Consider the following 22850-nt stretch of genomic DNA (forward strand, 5'->3'; position numbering starts at 1 on the left):
CAAAAAATTAAAAATATGTTTTTTCCTCAATGAAGGCTTAGCCATTATTTTTCTTATTATTAAACAATTATCGTATTTTTTCTGAACATCTGTTAATCTAAAATCATATACACCATCAGCAAAGGTTTTTAAAACAGTGCTCTATATATAAGCTTATATTCCGCCATTTTTTTTCATAAGGATAGAGTATGGAACAAATACCTATATGTCAAATTCTTAAATAGGCATTCATGAAAGGATTGGAATGTAGAATGAATCTGTTGCGAATCTTCTTGTGTTCGAATCTAATTAATCCTGCGGTTCAATTCTTTCACGAATCCTATCCTTAATTAAAATTTTATTAAACTATATAATAATTTTAATACATATTTTAGTTCGTGGTATAACTTTTATCATGAACGATTATCCTAGTTCAATTTTATCCATGGTATTTTACTCTATGTGTTACAAATAGAAGGTTTTTCTCTTTACCACAGATTATTGCATTTTTGATGAAATAACTAATATAAGAATGTAAATGACTCGTGAAAATGTTATATAGTAAGTGGAAATATAATTCATTACTATGATTATAAGCTGAATAATTGTAGGTTTTGTAAAAAAAAACTAGGGTAGGAAAAATGAAAAAGTTAATATACACTAATTATTCCAAAATAATTACATAGATTAAAAATATTAAACGAATATCTATCATCATATTGAATTATATTTCTTCTAAACTTGTTGCGTGTGTGTGCTTTTTTTATACTTTTATCTCATGATTAATATCATAGGTCGAGGTATTGATATTACGTATATAACATATCCAGTGTGCACGACCGGACCGACTCGTAAACAGTGGTAAAACTGAGTTCATATTAGACAACAAGATACGGCACTCTTTTTAAATACTATTTTCATTTAAAAGTTCACTTTATATGTTTTCCTTTCAATTATAATGGATATCGTGAATAGAAAGAGTTCATTTTTAATTGCATTTGGCTGTAAGTAATATAATTATATTATATTATTTTATATTTAACAAAATTTGTTATAAAATCTTAAAAATATTATATTTTTGTGTACGATGTGTGATAATTTTCGTACTAGAAAATTTAGATGACCTTGAAATCTCGACTACAATTTTGCTTACTCAAAAGAAATAGGCATTCACATATGCTGCTTTTTATGTTACGCAAGTTTCGCATGAGAATCATCTTTTCAAATTATTAAAAATAACAGAGATATATTAGAATCAAACAAAATAATTATCTTTAGATACTAATAATACGAGAAAAAATGATCACAATAATATGCTGGTGTAAATCTTTTTTTCGTTGCTTCTGGTTCTATATAAATATCATCACAAAAATATATAGATCTTTTTAAAAAAAAAACTTTCATATTCTTAAAGATATTCTTGAAATAAAAAAATTATTTTGTAAAATGTTTAAAATATCCAGACAGATGAATGTAAATGCATTTGAGATAGAGAATTGATGAGTGTATGCGTGAGAATGATTTGTTAATTGATGAGTGATTCATTCATGGAAAATCACGACATTTAACGACTAAGACGTTAGATGTTAGGAAACAAAAGGAAAATAAAACTGCAATCAGTCAACGTTAGGTGTTAGACGAGAAAGGTGAAACTTAAACGTAAAAAATAGACTTTAGAGGCAAATAGATATTAGACTAATAAACGACAGGAAAATGTAAGAAACAGATAAGTGTTAAGAATCCTTTGTTTACAATCGTATTGAAAAACTGTAGAAGAAAAAAAGTGCCCTTTTTTAATAATGAGGAAATTTAATACTGAAAAGAATTTTTAAGTTTAAAAAAAAAAGAAGACGATAGAGTCATAAGCGAAAGACACAATGAAAAGTACACGTGATAAATTAGTGATTGGACGAACAAGAAAGATGATCGAAAATAAATTTACTATTATTTTTATCTGTTATTGTTAATATTTTTCAATTATACTATGATAATTTTAACCTAATAAGAAATAATTTCATTCAAGAACTCATATATATCCATAAATATATGGGGCATTTCACGTCAAATCGATCACTTTGACCCCGATCCTTTTCAATTTTGATAAAACTATTTTATCATTGTTAACTTCATTAAAAAACTTTTTGAGAATTTCTCCAGATTTTTTTGGCTAACCCAAAAAAAGTTAGGAATTTTTCAAAAATTCAAAATTATTGTTCCATTGTTTTTTCAAATAGCTATAACATTGTTAAAAATAGACTTATCAGGACGTTTCTTTTTTAATTTTTTTTTCTAAATATACTTTATGAAAAAAAATATTTAAAGTTAAATTTTATAAGAAATATCGTTTTTTGGAAAAAATCTCAAATTTTTAAATTTTAGTTTCTTCAATTTTTTTTTTTTAAGATTTCGTTCATTCCGAACCTAAATCTTACCTTCTCTAGATGGACGGAATTTTTTTCTATAATTTTTTTTAATTTTAAAATTTTTAAAATTTTTTTAGGCATTTAATTTTGTTTCTATACTAAAATAAACCTCATTAAACAAATATAAATATTTTTAAATGTATTTAATGACATTAGTTTAAATTTATACTATCGAGAATTATAAATACAAAAAGATTTCAGTGCATTATTGGTCAATTTTTCAAATAAATATAATTAAAAATTTATTTAGATTTCTTTGGTTGATTAAATAATTTACACAAAGTAAATTAATAATAATAAATTTACTATAAGACAAATTTAAAATGATATCTCTAAATTTCTTCAACTGCACAGATTTTCTAAGTGAATCTTTCGAATGCATTTTTCTTCATTATTAGAGGAAAACTAAATATGCATTGCAAAGATTTTAAACAAGACGCATTCGTTTAACTAAAATTTAAACTGTACCTGCATTTTTACATTTTCGTTGAAATTTCATAAGGTTATAACGTCTTAAACATATAAAAACAAATAAGTTTTTAAATTTTTTAATTCTTTTTTTTATCTATTTAAATATTTTTCTTCGTGTATTTTCAATATCTTAATCATAAAACTATAAAAATTGAGACATGATTTATATATATTTATATACAATACAAGTGTTGGTTATGCGATAACATTATAATAACATCCACAAACATTCTCTAGAGAGATTATCAAATTTTTGAAAACCAAAGCGACACTTAAAATACATTTTATTTATAAGTAATTCATAACCTTTAAAATATGTTCTTTTATTTTCAAGATGTTTTATATTTCATATATACAAATATCAAATTGTTTAACAAAAATGTAGTAATATACTGAATCTAACAAATGTCGCATATTAGTATACATATATATGTAAAAGAAATTTCTGTTTCTTATCATTAAAATTAAATGTATTTTAGTAGATATTTAGTAGATTTTATGTATAAAAATACGACGGATTTTGTTTGAAGAAATCAGTTATACATAGTTTTATGTAAAATTATAAAACGCGTCCATGAACTCAAAGAATGATATTATTCATAATGAACGAAAAGAAAACAATTATCATGATAAGATCAATTGCAAACAGAGTAATGTTGAATTCATGACAAACGCGTTCAATTGCGAGATTACAGTAAAAAAACTATGTAAGTGTACACTCGTGTCATAACACTCGTGTCCATGTGTTCGGACACGAGTCGCTTTTTATAGTGTGCCACTCCGGCGTGCCCGCCAACTTCGATTACACTCGACTTCTTTCGACATCCCGAACACATGGATAACTTTCATTGTGTACAATCCCAGTGGCACAGGGAGAGGGTAAGATTTACCCACGATCTGGCAGCACAGCCGCCGACTACCGGCCGCCGTTTCGCGCTGAGCCGAGAGGAACGCTTTCGAACTGTCAGTTAGCTTACGACGATCTTCGCGACATCGCATTCAGAAACCTTAATTAATCTATACGCTAAAAATCATCAACGACCCGGCTTTCTTTACGGCTACACCCTTTCCTCTCGGACCGGAATCTTGCAATAAGGAGACTGCATCCTCGCTCTCTCCAAATAAATATGTGAAAGAAAGTAAGAAAGCCGCTGTCTGTATATCCGCTGTTCGTATATATCCGTCTGTATCTGTCCTTAGTCTTTGATAATCAGTCTGTGTATTATCTGTTATATTAGTCATTCTGCAAATCAGTCAGTTTATCATTTAGTCAGTCAGTCAATCGGCTATATATATATTCGTAACTCTTTTATATTCTGTATTTTTGCAAATCACGCCACATTTTGTAAACTATTGTAAATATCGCTCGAGACATAATAATTAAATAAACTATCATATATTTCTCTCTGAACTCCATTAATATATATATATATCATTTTTTTTAAATTTCTTTTCTGATCCCCACAAAATGAAAAATTTTATATTGCTTTGTGCCTTATTTCAACTCTCGGAAATTATGATTGAATATTAATTTAATTGCATTGAATAATTTATATTATAATAAATCAGATAAATTTAAAAAACCTCTAAACAATAAAATCCTAAATTATTATTAATTGGCATTAGAAACTTAAAAGTTCATTGCCGCAAATACCAAATCCCACCATTATTCCTGTCCCTCCTAATATTGTCCTCCCATCTACGTCTCGGTCTACTCGGTGATCTTTTTCAATTCGATTCTCCCTCATGCGTTCCACGTGACCTGTTCATCTTAATCGGCGTGATTTTACGACGTTAATGATGTCCGGTTTGTTGTACAGTCGGTGTACTTGTATGTTATGCCCGTTTCTTCCATTCGTCGCGTTTTCCACCGAAGATTTTACAAAAGACTTTATTTTTGAAAACCCTAAATTTCTTTTCGTCCCGTAACGTAAGTGACTACGTTTCGCTACCATAAAGGACTATCGGTAGGATGATTGTCCTGTATATCCTAAATTTTAAGCATCTAGACAGCAACAGTGAGCTGAGTAATTTATTGACGGAATAAAAGCACGCATTGCCTAAATTAATTCTTTTCGTAAGTTCTTCGTTAATTTCGTTCGTCTGGTTTATGATCGATCCTAAGTACCTAAAATTGCTGACCCGTACAAAAATTTTATCCCGGATGACCAAAGTTTCAGTATTAATAAGTCCTTAAATTAGCAGTTGTGGGGTGTTATAGAAAAAATGAAAAAAAAGAAAGAAATAAAAAGATGATGATGATAAATGTATATAATATAATAATAACAAGAATATATATAATATATTTTTGTTATTATTATAGAATATATATTATATATATTATAACAAGAATATATATATGAAAGTAAATAATAATGATACGCACAGAAAAATAACATATAACTGATACAAATGAACAAAGAATTACAGACGTAGATTTACTTACAGACACAGAGATTAACAACTTATCAAACAGAGAATCAGTGATTTAGAGAGCCGCTTAACATAACTTATCTATACGTATTTATACAAAAAGTAACCTACGCCCTTTTTGAGAGGGGCAGGGAACATATTAATTTTATTTGCCTCCAACATCCACCGGAGGTGGGTGTAGGTGGGGCGAAATCGGAAAAAGCTCGGTCTCTCACCGTTTTCAATTGTTATCGTCAACGGTCCTCTCCATGGTAACCATCAACGGTTTTAAATAAGCAACCATCAACGGTTATCTCCCTAGCAACCGCTAACGGTTTTTCCAATTGTTATAAGAAAGATCTAGATATTAGTTTTATCGCCTACACAGTAAAAAATAAAAATAATCGTTATATTTTTATTTGGAAAAAAGTACACAAAAAAATTTCATTAAAATCGGTTGAGTAGTTTCGGTGACCATAAAAAACCAACAATGTGACACTGAATTTTGATATATAAAGATTGTGAATAATCCTTGTAAGAATCTTAGCTCACTAATGATCAAATAATTAATCAATTGGTTTCATTTCGTAGACTTCTTAATATTCATATCTCCTTCAATTGTGACAGTACAAGCAAATGTTTGTACAGTTCCTCCTCAGCCAGCAAATGGTTATCGACAATTATATAGGTTGCAATGCCAATCGCAACAAAACAATTGTTACGTACAGGAAGGTACAAAATTACCAATTTTGTCTCATTTAATTTATACTTGTAATACTGGATACCAAATAAGCGGTTCCAGTGATGTATTTTGTGATCGAGAAGGAAACTGGTTAAATATTCCAGTTTGTACTGGTAAGATTAAAAATTTAAGTATTATTGTCAATATGTGTATGCAATTTTTTTCTTTTATATTTGAATTTTTTTTCTGAAATATTCTTTCATCATTTAAGAAATTCGTTGCAAATCACTGGCTTCAGCGTCAACAGATGCTGATTGTAAATTAAATGGTCAATGGATATCTTGCGAATCTCCTGTTTTGCCTGGAACCACCGCGGAGTTAAGTTGTCGCAACAGTTATGAGGAAGTTGGAAATTTTTTATCCAAACATAGAAATCAAGTTACATGTAATAATACTGGTCAATGGGAACCACAACCAATAGAATGTTTCCCAAGTATGCTTTTTATTACTATTCATTTTAGGGATTGCAAAATAACTTTTGAAACTTTTATTAAGAAAATTAAGCTTTCTTCTACATTAATCAAAGTACAGGTAGTCCTCCCACAACACGGCATTCTATAACACAGTTTCACTTTAACGCGATAAGAAAATTTCAAAAATCTTTGTACGAAACATTTAATAATTTAACATTAAAAAAATTACAAAAAGGTCTAAGCTTAGCAAAAAATCTCGAGTCATTTTTCTTGAATGTAGACCTTTCCGCTGAAAAAAGCCAAAAATTCAAAAGGAAGCTACAAAACTGTTTAGCTCTATACAGAGAAATTTACAATGACTTGGTAAGAACCAACAAGCAAAAATAAAATCATAGACTTTTTAAAAAAAGAAGATGATGCAAGAAGTTTAAATAAAAAAAAAGGTTTTGACGTTTATAAACGTTATCACGTTAAACGTGATATCATTCCACCAAAAAACATTCCGGTTGATTATATTGAGCAGAGAGAACGAAGAAATTGATTAAATTAAAGTTGCGTTATATATAAAAATGAAAATAATATTTTTTGTTTACTTTTTTTTCATGTTGCAAATACATTTACATTGTTAATAAGCATTTTGTTGCTTATGTAGAATTAAAAAAAATAGTTATTTTTAATAAATTATTGGAACGGAACCTCCCTTTTTGTGCTGACTCTGGGTCTCATAGAACACGGTTTCACATAACACTGCATTTTCTAAAAACCTATTTACCGTGTTATAGGAGGGTTACTGTATATCCATGTTAGATGACTTATAACATGTAGGTTTTCGAATCAACTAAAAAAAATTCAGATCTGTGTAGAAATATTTTTAACCTCTTATTTCTTTTTTATGGAGCATTTGGAAGTGGATGCCATAAAAACTGTTTGAAGCTATTTTCACTACAGTATTACATGTGAATATAGATAGAAAATAAATAAATAAATAATTATTTTATTATAAAGTTCTATGTAGCATCGAATTAAATGAGAAAAAAGTATAAATCGTTATTATAGAAGTATATCGTTGAAATTGATTCTTTCCACGAAAGTTACTAAAGAAAGTCACCAGTAGGCGTACGGGATTTAGAAAATTAAATAGTGTCACAGTATATTTAAAAAAAGTTTATTATAAATACTATGGTGGGTCAAAAAATGATTTTTTTTTTTCAAGTGCCACGGAAAAATGGGTTGCTAGACACCTTAAGACAATTCTCACCAAATATGAGCTCTTAATTTTAATAGGAAGATCCTCCGCATCGCAGGTTTTTATTTTTTTTTTCAGTCCAATAGATTAAAATTCATACCTCATTATTTATTGATTGTACAAAAAAATGTTCTAGACGAATTTTGTAGGAAATTTAATGCTCTACAAAAAAAGTATCTTATATTTTTTCCGTAAACCTTACCATTTAAATGATATTGAAGATTTAAATTTGATGATTTTTAGACAAATTTCATTTTTGTTTATGAATTTTATAACTCGACAATAAATGACTATTAAAAAGTGCACAATACAAATTTTTGTAGGAAATTAACTGCTCTATAAAAATGGTGTCTTATGTTTTGGCGATTAAATTAAGTGTTCAAAAGATATTCAGAGACAAAAATCAGTACACATGAAAGTTTGATGATGAATATCTTTTGAACGTTTAATTTAATCCTACAAAATTCGTCCAGAACATTTTTCTGTACAATCAATAAATAATGAGGTATGAATTTTAATCTATTGGACTGAAAAAAAAATAAAAACCTGCGATGCGGAGGATCTTCCTATTAAAATTAAGAGCTCATATTTGGTGAGAATTGTTTTAAGGTGTCTAGCAACCCATTTTTCCGTGGCACTTGAAAAAAAAAAAAGTCATTTTTTTAACCCACCCTAATAAATACATTAAATTAGAATTCAGCATGCTAGAAAAAATTTCTTAAAATTCAATCATATAACGATTTTATATATCTAGCATCAAATTATTACTTATAATTATAATTATTTTGTTATTATTTATAATGTTCTAGTAGAATGTGTAACAAATTTCAATAAAGTTATGTTAAATGTTATTATTTATGATATGCTTATTAATTTAATTGATTTATTTATTTTTTGCTAAATTTACAGTTAAACTGTTCGTTGTAACAGATAATTACAATATTTTAATGAATCATATATCAACAACATTTTTCTTATTGATTTTCACACATATTTTCAAACGATCTATACTATTAATTAATCCATTCTTCAACTATTTAAGCTCATTATCCACCGTTACATACTATAAAAGGTGAAACCGCTTACTAACGCTAGTTACACAAGTAACTTATATTTATAAGTGAATTATATTAGTTATAATCAAAATTAAATAATTTTCTAATTATAAAACTTGATAATAATTCCAATAAATTGTATATGTAATTTAAGATTTATAATTAATAATTATGCTATGTTAATATTCCATAATAAGAAGCATTGTACACTACAACATTATTGAAAAGTAATAAGATTTAAAAAATAATTTAGTGTAATATTTATTTGAATTATTTATAATAATGTTCGTTACTTTACATATTTCAGAATGTGGTGTAGTTCCTTCAAAATCAAAACCACTCATTATAGGCGGTAATATTACTGAACTTTCTCAATTTCCATGGCATGCTACTTTATATCAACAGAAAACTTCAAACGGATCGAAAAATTTTATTTGCGGAGCAACGATAATAAAAGAAAACTTACTTCTGACCGCAGCACATTGCATTTACGATGAATCGAATCGAAAAATAGAAAATCCAAATAAATATTACGTAGCAACTGGAAACATTTATCGTGACTATGATTCTACTCTGCACAAAAAGCGATTCGTTAAAAAGGCCAGAGTATGCAAAAATACAATAGAAACAAATTTTTTTGTTCAAATAGAATTAATTATTTAACCCTCTATAAGCTTGTGTAACTTTCAGGTAACATGTTAATTTTTCATTATTTTACTAAATAATTTCAGTTTTTTAAATGAAATGGTATATACAGGGTGATTCACGAGCTACTCCTATCTAAATATAGTAGCTCCGAAAGTATGATAGCGGCAGAAAAGTGGATAACAAAAAACTGAATTGAAAAATTTAGAACTATAATATGACATTAGTATTTTTTTTACTAGGTTGTGTCATTTTAGAGATTTATTGGTAAACTTAGTTTTTTTAAATACAATGTTATACTTTATTACTTATTTTCGTTTAGCGGCTGACAAAACGAATCCAATGATGTGCAACATTAAATACAAAACCCAACAATGACCAATAAAAACTATAGTCCGTGTTCGGAAAAACTAACAGATGACACAACCCTAATGTGACCACGACGCGACCATGATGCGGAAGAGCTTTATTGCAGCCGGCTTGTTTGCAAGTTTTGATATTCGTTGACCTTAAGAATATTAATGTTGCACATCATTTGATTTGTTTTGACAGCCGCGCTATCCGAAAATAAGTATTAAAATATAACATTGTATTTAAAAAAGCAAAGTTGACCAATAAATCTCCAAAATAGCACAACTTAGCAAAGAAATATTAATGTCATATTGTAGTCTAGAATTTTTCATGCAACTTTCTTTTTATCCACTTTTCTGATACTATCATACTTTCAAAGCTATCTAGGTGGCAAGAACTGGTGAATCATCCTGTATATGGTATATCTTAACTTTATAATGTCTTCAAAAAAACTAATACTATATTCATGACGGTTGTTAGTATAATCAACATAAAATAACAAAAGTGCAACAGTTGTGCAAACTGTCTGCAGTATAAGTAAGCGAAGACTTTTTTTTCAATTTATATTATTTTCGTTTCTGTCGGTGTTTACCAAATAAAAAATTATGTATATAGTGGTTCAGAATTTAAATATCAATAAAAACGTATTTTTTTGTATTTCAAATATCTTTTTGTTATGATAATGTTCTGTTAATTTGAAGTAACAGTGGACCATAATGGAATCTTCTGTATTTTAGGATCACGCTTGTGTGTTTTCTCAAATGTTGGAATAAGTTTAAGAGTTCCTTACAGCGAGCAATTCCTAATCATTTTCATCCGTTTTTTTTGTACGGAAAAGATTCAAAGATATCTGAGAGATAAATTTGTACGGAAAAAATAGATAGTATAATATTTACTTAATTTATACCGGTTATAAATGCTAAGCTGTTATATAAATAAGACTGTTCATTGTATTCTGTAAGCCCCTGGAATCAATGTAACTTATTGACATTTACAATTGAAATTGCATCCTGTTTATGTCAGGAGTACAAAGGAATCCGTAAAAAAATCGTCCTTTTCCCACCAATATAGATAAACAACTATAAAGAAATATGGAAAAAAGACCAAGTACAGTACTTCCAATAAAAAACACGGGATAAGATGAAATAGCACATTGGCCAATTTTTCGGACAACAGAGGACGCTGCAAAGTGCAATATAAATTTATGTTTAACGTCAAGTGAAAACTGCTTCGTAGAATTTAACGCTTAAGTTTTTCTAGGCAGAAGTGAAAACATTATGGGCCGCTATTACCTGAAAATAATACAGTGAATTTATTGTAATATAATTGTTTAAACCGAACAATTTTTTTTCCATCTGCATATATATGAAAATAATTGTTGATTTTTAGTTCTAAATATTTTTTTTTATTTATAACAAAAATATTGCCCATAGAGGGTTAGCAAACAAAATTATTTATACTATGGTTATGCTTTAATTATAAAAAAGGTAATATAATTTTTTTTTTAGGTGAAAGGCATTTATGTTCCTTGCAATTATTTAGGCTTTGAAGGAAATTATGCTTGGGACATAGCTATCTTGGAAATTGAAAGGCCATTTGTATTGTCATCTTCTCTATTACCGGCATGCTTAAATGGTGATTTAATTGAGTCAGGATTAGGTGTAGTTTCAGGATTCGGTAGAACCGCTGAAGGATCATCCAGTTTTGTTCTGCAATCTGTATCTTTGCCTTACGTTCCTCTTAGTCAATGCAAATCTTCAAAAAATTCAATCGAATCTGAAAAATTTATAACAATGGATAAATTTTGTGCTGGTTATACGAATGGTTGGTAACCAATTACAAAACCAATATGTGCAAATTTACATATTTAAAAATTATACCTACCAATAAATGTATGTATTTCAGGAACATCTGTCTGCGATGGTGACAGCGGAGGAGGATTAGTATTTCAAACTGGAAATTTATGGTTTTTAAGAGGTATCGTTAGTCTCTCTCTTGATGAAAAATTAACAGGTGGTACAAGAATTTGTGATAGTCATTCATATACTCTTTACACACGTATATCAACTCATATAAACTGGATCCAAGATACACTTTTTCAATTAGAAACATCTAAACCACTTCCCTCATGTCGTGACTCAACTATAGCAAATGTGACTTTTGTTAAACCTGATCAATTTATTCCAATTTCAACAAGTACTATAACATCTTCCTCATCGATTCAAAATACAACTGTTTGTACGGCACCTCCTGATCCTGCGAATGGTTATCGTTTATTGCACAAGTTGTATTGTCCCACACAAAAAGATTGTACTGTGAAGGAAGGAATAGAATTAGTCAGTGGTTCTCATTTAATTTACACATGTAATCAAGGATACGAATTAAGAGGTATCAGTGATGTATTATGTAGTCCAGAAGGAGAATGGTTAAATATTCCTGTTTGCACTGGTAAGATTTTCATTTTAAGTGTTATTATTAGGTTGTCCTGCAAGTTTCTTTCTCATCATGCTATGAATTGCTTTATCTTGCTCTGTTTTTGCAAACGTGCAACCTTATTTATTAGCCGTCTATATCATCGGTCTCAGTCATCCTTGAGCTGTTTTACAGTACGTTTTGTTTGTGAAATAGTCTGTTGTAAAACTTTCATTCACTTGCAGTGTTAAACATGAGTAGAAAAGGCGACAGTTACGGTATGTTATGCTTAATTCTTTCAAAAAAGGTAATAGTGTAAAGAATAGTGTCCACGATATTTGTACCGTATACGAGGATAGTGCTATAACTATTACAACTATTCGCAATTGGTTTAAAAGATTTAGAAAGAGAAATTTCAAACTTTTCGGTATGGGTGCCGGATATATCACACCCAATTAAATTATTAGCCGTCTAGTGTCTAATCATACATTAACTAATAATATGTAAACAGTAATTTTTGTTGTGTATATAATTTTGTATTTAATCTTGTATAATATAATCATATAATCAGTATATAATTTTTATAAATTTTACTTATATAATTTATAGAATTTTGTTTAACTATCTCTTAATATTAAAGTTACAAACAACATTAGGAAAAACGCATTGTTTTATTAAGAATAGATTTTAGATAAGGTTAGAAAAGTCTTCACACAAAGGACGATTGACCCTGTGCTATGTGCGCATTTTCGGCGCGGCACCTCGTACAGCGAGAGTGTCGTTTTAGAAAGAGCGTTCTTACCGAAAGGGTAAATCTGAAAGATGAAGACACTCAGCAGTCGCCCAATAACGATGGATACAGATTTTATTAAAACCATGCTTGATAAAATCATCGATATATGTGCGGGAGATAGTAAATGACACTAGGATTCTCAAAACAGTACATAATCACCTATTCAAGATGGGATATGTTAATCGCTGCGAAGTTTGGGTTCCTTACTTACTGAAAGACATTTCAATGCGAAATCACATATTACATTTTCGGTAAAAAAAGCTCTTACATTTTGATTGGGATTTTTTACCGCATCCTGCATACTCTCCAAAAAACCCTCCTTTTTGATTATTATTTCTTTCTATCCTTAAAAAATTCATTCTGTGATATGCGTTTAAAGGCAATCTGCGGAAAAATAACGCACCTCTAGGCTTATTTGTTGTCAAAAACATAACAATTTTGGATAAAAGGCATAATAAGGCTTTCTGAGAGATGAATAAAGGTAGTAAAACAAAAGGGTTATTATATAACCAAGTAAATAATATCTTGAACGGTAAATATTGTGTATTCACTTCGTATTAGAAAAAAGAAAGAAACCTATGGGACAATCTAATATATTTCGCACGGAATATATTTCAATATTAATTTTTTCAATCTTATGTTTTTGATATAATTTTTTTACAATTAATTTTTTTACGTAAATGTGATTATTTTAGAAATACGTTGTAAATCTTTGGCTTCCCAAACGAGATTTGCCGAATGTAAATATAACGACGAATGGACGTCTTGTGAAAGTGACGTTTTAGCTGGAACCATAACAAAAGTAAGTTGTAAACCAGGTTATAATAAATATTCTAGAGTACAAGCGGATTACAGCATGGAGCTTGTTTGTAACAAAGGAGGTTATTGGTCAGAAGACCCGATGGAATGTTTCCCAAGAACATTAATAAATTGGTTGAACATAGCGGACCAGGAATCCAACTGGTAGTTTATGGTTTCTAAGAGGTATCATTAATATGCATCTTGGTGAAAAAGTGGTGCAATGATACAAGAACTTGTTATTTATATGCTCTCTATACGAGTATTTCCAATAATTTTTTCACGAAGTAATTTATAAATAATATACGATGATGTCTTCGTGCATAAAAGTATCAACTTTTTATCTTTAACGGTTGTAAGTCACCTATCAGGTGACAACAGTACTTTGTCGCTGCGGTCTTACGTTACGTTGTATGTGACAACGAGTGAATTAAGAACCCATATTTACCAAAATCAGCTATAACCTAGTGAGAATCACGTATGAAAAGGTAGCAGCTGATAAGGGTTAATAATATTCAGTAATTATTTAATAAGTGTAATTTTACAAAAAAAGAAAGCATTGCAAATACGTTTTACAGAAAAATTGCATTTTAAAGAAATCCTATTTTTTGAATTCATCTTAATCAGTGTAATATTCAATGTAAAAAAAATACTATATTATTATTTGTTATAAAAATTAAAATAATTCATTAACTGATATAAGGTAGCACCCCCCTGTGAAGACCGAAATTTCAATGTTTTTTCATGAATTTTTTTAAATAGGAAAATAAAATGCGATCGTTTAAAAATTTTAATATGTTCTTATTAGTATCTTAAGCCATACAAAATATTTTTTAAACCTAATTTGGGCAATATTTGTCCCTTTTTTTTAATGTCAAATTGGAGTCCCTCAAAATTATGTGTGCACCTTTGGGGAAGTACAGAGCCTTTTGTAGCCGTCTGAAACAAAAAAATCAAAATGCTTATTATTCTATAGGCTTAATTATAGACGTGATACCAACAATATGTATATTTAAAAAAAAAAAATGGCGGAGGTGTGACAAAATTTTTTCAAAATCGGTGTTTTTTTTACCTTTTATTGTTTAAAAAAATATATTTATTATTCAAAAATTAAAGATTTTTGAGGTATCACGTCTCAGAATATGTGTCAAAAATAACTGGTAAAAATTTTAGCCCAATCGGTTCAATAGTTTTTAATGAGCTCTTCCCCAAAATTTCAAAAACGTGGTTTCGAGAAAAACGCGTTTGAAGTTTTGACAACAGATTTTTTACAAAAAAATTATACTTACACTAATCTGCTATGCCTAGTGCATAGAGTAGTCCTTCAGTTTCCTCATAATTATCATTTTTAGCAGCTTTGAGAGCCCTATGTAAGGTTCTGGCCTTTTTAGAGTTAGCTTCTGTAGTTTTCTCCGCTCTCAAAATACGAGCATTATCAACGGTGTCGACGTAGTTTCTGGCTGCTTGACCAATGTATTTCACATATTTCACACCATAACGCTTCTCAGAACGCTTGAAAATTTCAGAAACACCATCGACCTCCATTTTGCCACTGCTACCCTCGTGATTTGCTATGCATTCATTTTTGTGATCTTCGTATAAACTCTCAGCTTCGATGGGGTCTTTTGTTGCTAAATACTGATATCTATCTCTATATATATATATCGAAAATTCTTATATTTATCGCTTATATGTTTTTCTTTCTTTTCTTTTTTTTACTTACTTCTTTTGCAAGCCAGGTGTCTGAGATCATGACACGTTTATGGTCCCGATACTGTAACAGCCAATTACGTGCAATTTTGGTTACGTCACTTCCGTTCTGGTATTTTTGAAGTTAAAAATGCACCTCGCATACGTTGCCTACGGCCATGCTGTAGGCCTCTGCACACGATGCCTATAGGCCGTGGCATCGTCCAAAAGCTAGACATAGATCAATTAATAGTTTTAAGCCTTTTACTTAAAGCTGAATTCAAAAAACAGCTCAAAGTTTGGATGCTAAACCAATTAACATAGAAATACATGATGGATCGAATTTCCTCCTGCGAAACCTTTGCTAGACGGAATGAAATCGACCCATTTTTTAAACAAATGGTGACTAGTGTTACGTCCTAGAGGACGAATTTAGATAAATAGTAATAGTAATGCCTGTTAATGGTCACTCTGCGTTCACGGAGTTTAACCGGGACCAGGCTGGTTCGTTCTCGTTTAAACAGTGATAAAATATGGCAAAATGTGTACGGTAAAGGGGGTGGATTGAGGAAGGTTTGATGCAAGGGAGAAGATTTGGTAACCGCAGCTCTGATTTATTAATAATTTTAATGAAAATAAAGATGATTTGTAACTTAAAGTTTGTTGTACAGTGGTAGGTTGTTCTCGAGATTGTGCAGGAGGCTTGGGGCTGCTTCTTTCCAATGGAAGGTCGAACAACACAATGATTCGAAAAGTGAATTATTTATTGTAGACTAATCAATAGAATTGAATAATGTTCGATATGAATAGCTGAAGCGCTAGTAGTGAATGCGAAGTTTACTGGATAAGTATAAGTAATAACTGAACTATAAATGACTAATATGAAATAACTAAAAAATAACTGACCGGAACGGTAAGTGAGTAAAACTGAAGTGAAAACTATAATTTGAAGTAAAAACGTAAGTGAAAGAAAAACTATAAGTGAGTGAAAAACTATAAGTTGAAGTAAAAACTGGAGTGCCGGAAAAACTATAAGTGAAGTAAAAAACTGAAGTGAGTGCGGGGGCGATGTCCTCTGGCTTTTATATCCCCCAAAAAGTCCTTCGTGGAAGGAGTAGCTCTAGTACCCCCACTCTTTGTCTTTAGCTGGCCCAAGCTTCCTGTGCATCCCCGTTCGAGAAGATTCTTACTTTCTTGTGGACTACTAATACATGCTTACATGCTGATAACATTCTTATATATTTTAGATTAACATTCATGGATTTCTATCTTTCTCATATTTATCATATATCTTTAGTCAATTACACTTTGCCTTTTATTACTCGATTACATTTCGTCAATTCCTAATCAATTACATTTTATTATCCTTCGAACGATTCTGTTTCATTATCCTTTAATCAATTATATACTTAATACAATTCTACGTTGAGATCATTTATTCATTATTCTAGGATACCTTTAAGTTTACATATTTAGTCATGCATTTGATCATACGGGTAGTTCCGCGAGTTTCATTGTCTTGGGCGAAATTTGTTAAGAACTATCTTTGGTTCTGGAATGTTCCAAAGTAATATTTTCATTAGGCCTACGTGACTTTTGCCGGCTTTCGGCTGCAAGGGTTAAGGGCGGAAATAGATGTCCGGGCCTTATTATTTATGACTTGTTCTATTTTTTCAGTTGCGCATCGGTAGGGATGTTCTCCGAGATTTTGGTTTCTGTTTTATCGCTAAGTCCATATGGGTAAGCATTGGCGGAGGTTCTGATTTTCTACATGAAGGGTGAACATATCTACTAAGGATTTTATATTGGAAATGTGTTCCTACGCCTATGCTTTGGTAGGGTTTTATGGGAGTTGCCGTGGTCCTTACGTGAGAGAATAGGAGAACATTGACGGACTATTGGAAGTTATAAGTTTATGAATTTATTTCTTCTTTCCTGTGTTCTTCTATTCTCCCGATTCCTATGCCGAAAGGCGAGGTAAAGGATGTGGTCCATATGGTGTTTAGGAGATAGTGTCTGAGGGATGATTTATAGCTCCCGTATGTGTCTCGCGAGAAACAATTCTTCCAATAGTGCATTTCAATGTAAAGAATGAATATTAAGCAATGCAAGAAATGATTATTCTCTTATGCGTACTACTTATAATTGTTTTTATTGTTATTCATGCAAACTACTGGAATAATGTCTCGCGCAACTGGATTTATATTACTACGAAAAATTTGGGTGGGCGAATCGTGGCGGAACGTCACACTTGAGATAAGGAATGGATCACATACGACAACATTATGCGAAAACGATCATGGTCAAAGCGCGATGAATCAGTTCCAACGGTTCTGCTATGCATGTGGTGGAACTGGAAAGGAATTATTTATAATGAGTTGCTTAAATATGGACCAAACACTAAATTCGGATCTCTACATTAAACAACTGGACCGTTTAAAGCTAGCGATTGACCTAAAACAACCGGAATTGGCCAACAGGAGAGATTTTGTGTTACATCAGAATAACGCAAGGCCACACACATCTATAGTTACTCTCCAGAATCTCCAGGAGCTTGGTTGGAAAGTTTAGATGCAACCACCATATAGTCCAGACCTTACACTAAGCGATTACCATCTTTTTCTTGCATTGCAAAACTTCCTTAGTGATAAAGAATTGGCAGTTAAAGAAAGATTGTAAAAATCGATCACTAGAGATTTTCGTCAATAGAGACCAAGGCTTTTATGAGAGAGGCATTATGATTCTACCTTTAAAATGGCAACAAATTAACGAACAAAACGGTGCAAGTTTGACCAAAATCAAGCAATCCAAAACATGTTAAATAAAGGCTTGATGATAACGTAAAAATAATGGATTTCTTTTAAAAAAATATAATAAAGACGAGTATTCTATTGTTTCTACTGTTTTATTATGATTAAATGATTAGAAAAAAACTTTTAAAGTCAAGGGAGTATTTAGTCTAAAGCGATTACTTCGGATTGTTGTCATTCTTTTATAGTCACTGTCGAAGGCAGTTGAATAAATGTGTACACGTAAGTGTTCAGTCCGTTGATGACGTTATACAATGTTTCCGTCTTGCGTAATCTCATGTCAATTGGAATAAAAAGGATTGAAACTGGAATCGGTGCAGGTTCAGGAGAGTTAACCAGTTAACTGTGTTTGACGGGCGTATTCGTTAAGAAGAAGTGACACGATTTTGTGTCATGACGAGTACGATCGTCATGGGTATAACGTAGAGACCATTAGCTATTTAAATAGTAGTTTTTGTGAAAAACGAAGCATATTCTTAAATCTCAAAAAGTTTAGAATATTTGAGGCCAGGCCGGGATAAAAGAGATAAATAAAAAATATGAAAAATTTCAGTTAAACTTATGCTTCCTTGCACGTACTGACTGAAACAGCCTAATTACTTCGCATAACAAATTTGTTTAAATCTTTCAATACAGGAATTTTAACGGTCTCACTAAAGTTCATAGATATCAATAAACATTAGTGTAAGTATCGGATAGTAGAGCCTTTTATAAGCAGTTATATTTGGAAATAGATAAATTTATTAAGTTCAGTTTAACAAAACACATGAAAAAATATTGCATCACAAAGATAAGTTTATTTTATAAAATTACCAATTTTATTACTAATATTTCCTTATTAATGTAACATAATTAACGAAAAACGCAAAAATAATACATATAAAGTAAAAAATTAAAATTCCTGTTTTGAGGTAGTAATAGTTCGTTGAATTCGTATTAATACGGGTTATAATACTGTAAGGTTAAAAATATAAGATGCTATTTAAAAAAAATAAAGGAGCTTTAAAAAACATTAAAAAAAATTTTATTTACCTGGTTTTTATTGCATTGTATAGTCAATCAAAAAGATCAACTTTTATTTAAAGTATTTTTTTGTAAGTTTATCGCAAATACTTGAAAAATCGTGAAAAGAGTTATATAGGACACCCCAGCAACACTTACTCTGTGCTTAACGAATATACTCGTAATCGGACGATTTTTGCGATGCACAGCGATTAAATTACACGGTAAATTTAATCTTCAGGACACGTGTACCACCGCTGGTACATTTATGTTAGACATATCTATTTAATTTGCTGAAAATCAAATGACCTAAATGACAAATCAGGCAAAAAGGGTTTGGCACGGAAAACGTTAAATATTGGTCTTATTTTTACACGTAAAAAAACTTTTAAAACGATTAAACTATGATTATTGGTTATTTATTTATAAAATTCTATCACTAACTATAGAGTCGTGCAGTCTTATGAGATATTATTGTTTATTTATTTCTAGAAATTCAAATTAATTCTGTTAATAACGATTCTTTCTATAGAAACAAATATATACAAACGTACGATCTATTTATACTTATTTCGATTTGTATTATTTCAAAATCATCTTAGATCTCAACCAAATAAGAAGAAATTGATAATTAAGCAAAGGTAAACATTCATATAGAGAGTTATTTAAGTATTTAAATATTAGTATTAATTTAATTACTAAGTTTTATGTTCTTTGTAGAATATCTTTCGAAATGAGTCTGGATTTAGATAATCTGGTGCATATAATGTGGAAACAGTTTAAAAATGGCAAAAGTATTAAAGATATTGTAGATTACCTCTGGTCCTTGGGTTATTTTCGATTTCCTGACGTATGTCTTAAGACAGTTACATATTGGTTTGGTTTTATCATTCTTCTTGAAAGTATTCACCCTAATAAATTTCCATTTACCATAGTGAGTACTAACGAACGTATAACGTTTTTATCGGCAATAGTGAAACAAAGTCCTTCCTGGAGGTTATGTCATTTTGCGGATGCTTTAAAAGTTTGCGATGCAACTGTATATAAATATATGAGAAAACTTGGCTACAGTTTTAACGGTAAAGAATGGGTTAAGAGTCAGTAAAAAGAAAATTTTTTATATCAAATAACGTATATGATTTGAATTCTTAGTGAAAAATAAAAACATTTCTTAAAAATATTAGTAAGGGTGAATAAGAAATCTGCATTTAAATTTAAAATAATTATTATATGAATGAGTCATTTTGTACCACAATAAATTTTTTTAATTAACTGATGAACAAGATATTTTATGAAGTGAAAAGAAAATGATTGAACTTGTTTTCCATTTTTTACATTATTTATGTTAATAATAAATGAAAGATTTTACACGATACCAGAAAATGATCACTACAAAAACGTGAATTAATAAGGATTGAAATACAGAGCTACCTATTGAAAAATTACGGTACTTAAAGACCTGGACAGCTTTTAAATAATAAATCCTTAGATTAGCCATAGAAAATAAAAATAAAATCTATAAAGTATCCTGAATTGAAAATTTAAGATTCTTGCGCGCTGTAGGCAATTTGTTAAGAAAATTTATTGCTTGGAGATAAACAATAAAAGAACGTTACAACTTTTCTTCTTTTCCTTTCATTCTCATTTCTCTTTTATACGAGAAGACACAACAAGCTCTTAACACATGTAAATATTACAATAATTAAACAAAGAGAATTACTTGTCAAATAACTTTGACAAATACATAAACCTGAGTGAGTGTAAGAAATAAGTGAAAGTGAAAAGAAAAGAAAAACTCTAAGTACTTCCAACGGATCATAACTTTTCATACAAAAAAATCAAAATAGCCATTTATTCGGTTTTGAAATATATTTATTAGAATGGATATGATAGATCAATTAGTATCACAAAGTCTTCTTATAGTTAATAAATTCGATCCAGAAGATACAGATTTTCTTAAATGGCAAAATTACCTTGAATACGCAATCGATAAACTCAAAATAAGAAATGACCAAAGAGTGCCTTTTGTAATAAATATGTTGGAATTCACTGCTTTTAACATGATTCTAAGAGATTTAAGTTTTATTCAATCTACGCTACTTAACTACGACCTACTTATGTCCCTGTTAGAAAAGACTTTCTCAAAATACAGGGACGAGGATGCAGCTAGGTATCGATTTAATAATCGTGATCAAATCGAAGATGAAAAAGTACTAGACTATTTTATAGCTTTAAACAAATTGTATGCAAAAGGCAACTATGACTGCATAGATAAGTCTCGACATCGATTAATACAACGATTTATACATGGGCTAAGAAGTTGTGAAATACGAAGTTATTTATTACAAATTCAAAATTTAGATTTATATGACGCAGTAATGATAGCTAAAAGGTATGAATTTACGAAAATATGAATTATAAATAAAAAATAAGATAAAATAGATGAAAATGAGATATATAAAACATCATACATCAATTAAATTTCTACGAAAAATTTAGAAAAACCGCTAGTTTAAAACAAATTAATTATTTTTTAAAAGATAAATATTTTAATCAAATACCAACATAATAATGAAGCAATTTTTACTATTGCCAAAGATTTTTATAAATGTTGCGAATTGTTGTATAAGCTACGGGGCAGATATGTTTCTCGTACAAGATTAAACGTTTATTGAAGAAAACAAAAGGGCGATTTCTTCTTTCAAAAAAAAAAAAAATTAATAAATAGAGAAAGTTTAGGATTCCAATTATGGATTTTATTTTTTTTGAAAGAAGAAACTAATCGCATTTAGGTATGCGATAATTTTTAAATATTTTATGTGCCAGTTATAAATACGCTATTCATAAAATAAAACACGCAACTATATGTTGAATGATCGAAGAGGTCATATTGAATGACAAACATCTTATTGTATGATGACAATATATATAAATATATATAGATAAAATTTTTCAAAGTTTACAAATACATGACATTATCGTCAAAGGGATGATAAGGAATAGAAAACTGTCAAATAACGTTATTATTAACCGTTTACCGTTTATTTTGATCGATTTTTGAATTCGCAATAACAGATAAAATTGTTTATAATGTTCGATAATGTTTATAATTAGAAAAAAATTTATGTTTATCATTAATTACCGTCCCCTTACCTTTCTGTTTCAAGTCACTTGAGTTTAAATACAGATTCAGACAGCGTTCATCATATGGTTAAGATAACAAACAGAACAACTGAATTTTTATTTTACCTAACTTTATACTTTTGTTTTAACATTTCTCCATCTTTTATATTAAACTACAATTTTTTACTTATGTAAATATGAATGAAAACAAATATTATCTCTAAATATATTTGTATATATATAAACGATTGATTTTCCTACATATATACTTACGGCCCTAGTTATTAATAATTCCTTTCTACTACTATCTCTCTAAACAGAAACCTTATTCCTTTGCGTTTTTAAAAGCGTAGAAAAGATATCAATGTGATCTAATTATTCTATTGCGAAGAGGATCACTTATCGTATGTATAAATAATATCTTTTTTTATTCTAAAATAAGCTATGAACTCTTTGACATTCTTTATAATAATACTAACATTTATG

The 22850-nt window shown here is 29.7% G+C and overlaps 1 protein-coding gene across 3 annotated transcripts; it reads left to right on the forward strand.

The window, feature by feature from the left end:
• The first annotated feature begins 794 nt into the window (after positions 1-794).
• LOC107072646 (coagulation factor X) lies at positions 795-21633 on the forward strand. 3 transcript variants are annotated; one of them, XM_089176378.1, is made up of 8 exons: positions 795-983; positions 5877-6140; positions 6239-6460; positions 9049-9347; positions 11246-11561; positions 11643-12185; positions 13638-13744; positions 17107-21633. In XM_089176378.1, exons 1-8 carry the CDS (start codon positions 938-940, stop codon positions 17209-17211), a joined length of 1902 nt encoding a protein of 633 aa, XP_089032504.1. In that variant the 5' UTR covers positions 795-937; the 3' UTR covers positions 17212-21633. The 3 variants fall into 3 exon arrangements, with proteins under 3 accessions (XP_089032504.1, XP_015188226.1, XP_015188225.2); XM_015332740.2 differs by lacking the exon at positions 17107-21633 and adding an exon at positions 13821-14530; XM_015332739.2 differs by lacking the exon at positions 17107-21633 and having other exon boundaries at positions 13638-14530.
• The last annotated feature ends 1217 nt before the right edge of the window (positions 21634-22850 follow it).

This window comes from Polistes dominula, unplaced genomic scaffold, assembly GCF_049000335.1.
Source record: "Polistes dominula isolate Pdom_NZ unplaced genomic scaffold, Pdom_raw_medaka contig_338, whole genome shotgun sequence".
Taxonomy (NCBI): Eukaryota; Metazoa; Arthropoda; class Insecta; order Hymenoptera; family Vespidae; genus Polistes; species Polistes dominula.

What these genes read in the sequence shown, in the direction of transcription:
- LOC107072646 (XM_015332739.2), top strand. Translation starts at nt 938, where the DNA reads ATGGATATCGTGAATAGAAAGAGTTCATTTTTAATTGCATTTGGCT. An exon ending in ACCAATAGAATGTTTCCCAA is followed by an intron (nt 6,461 to 9,048) that starts GTATGCTTTTTA and finishes TACATATTTCAG; the next exon opens with AATGTGGTGTAGTTCCTTCA. An exon ending in GATTCGTTAAAAAGGCCAGA is followed by an intron (nt 9,348 to 11,245) that starts GTATGCAAAAAT and finishes TTTTTTTTTTAG; the next exon opens with GTGAAAGGCATTTATGTTCC.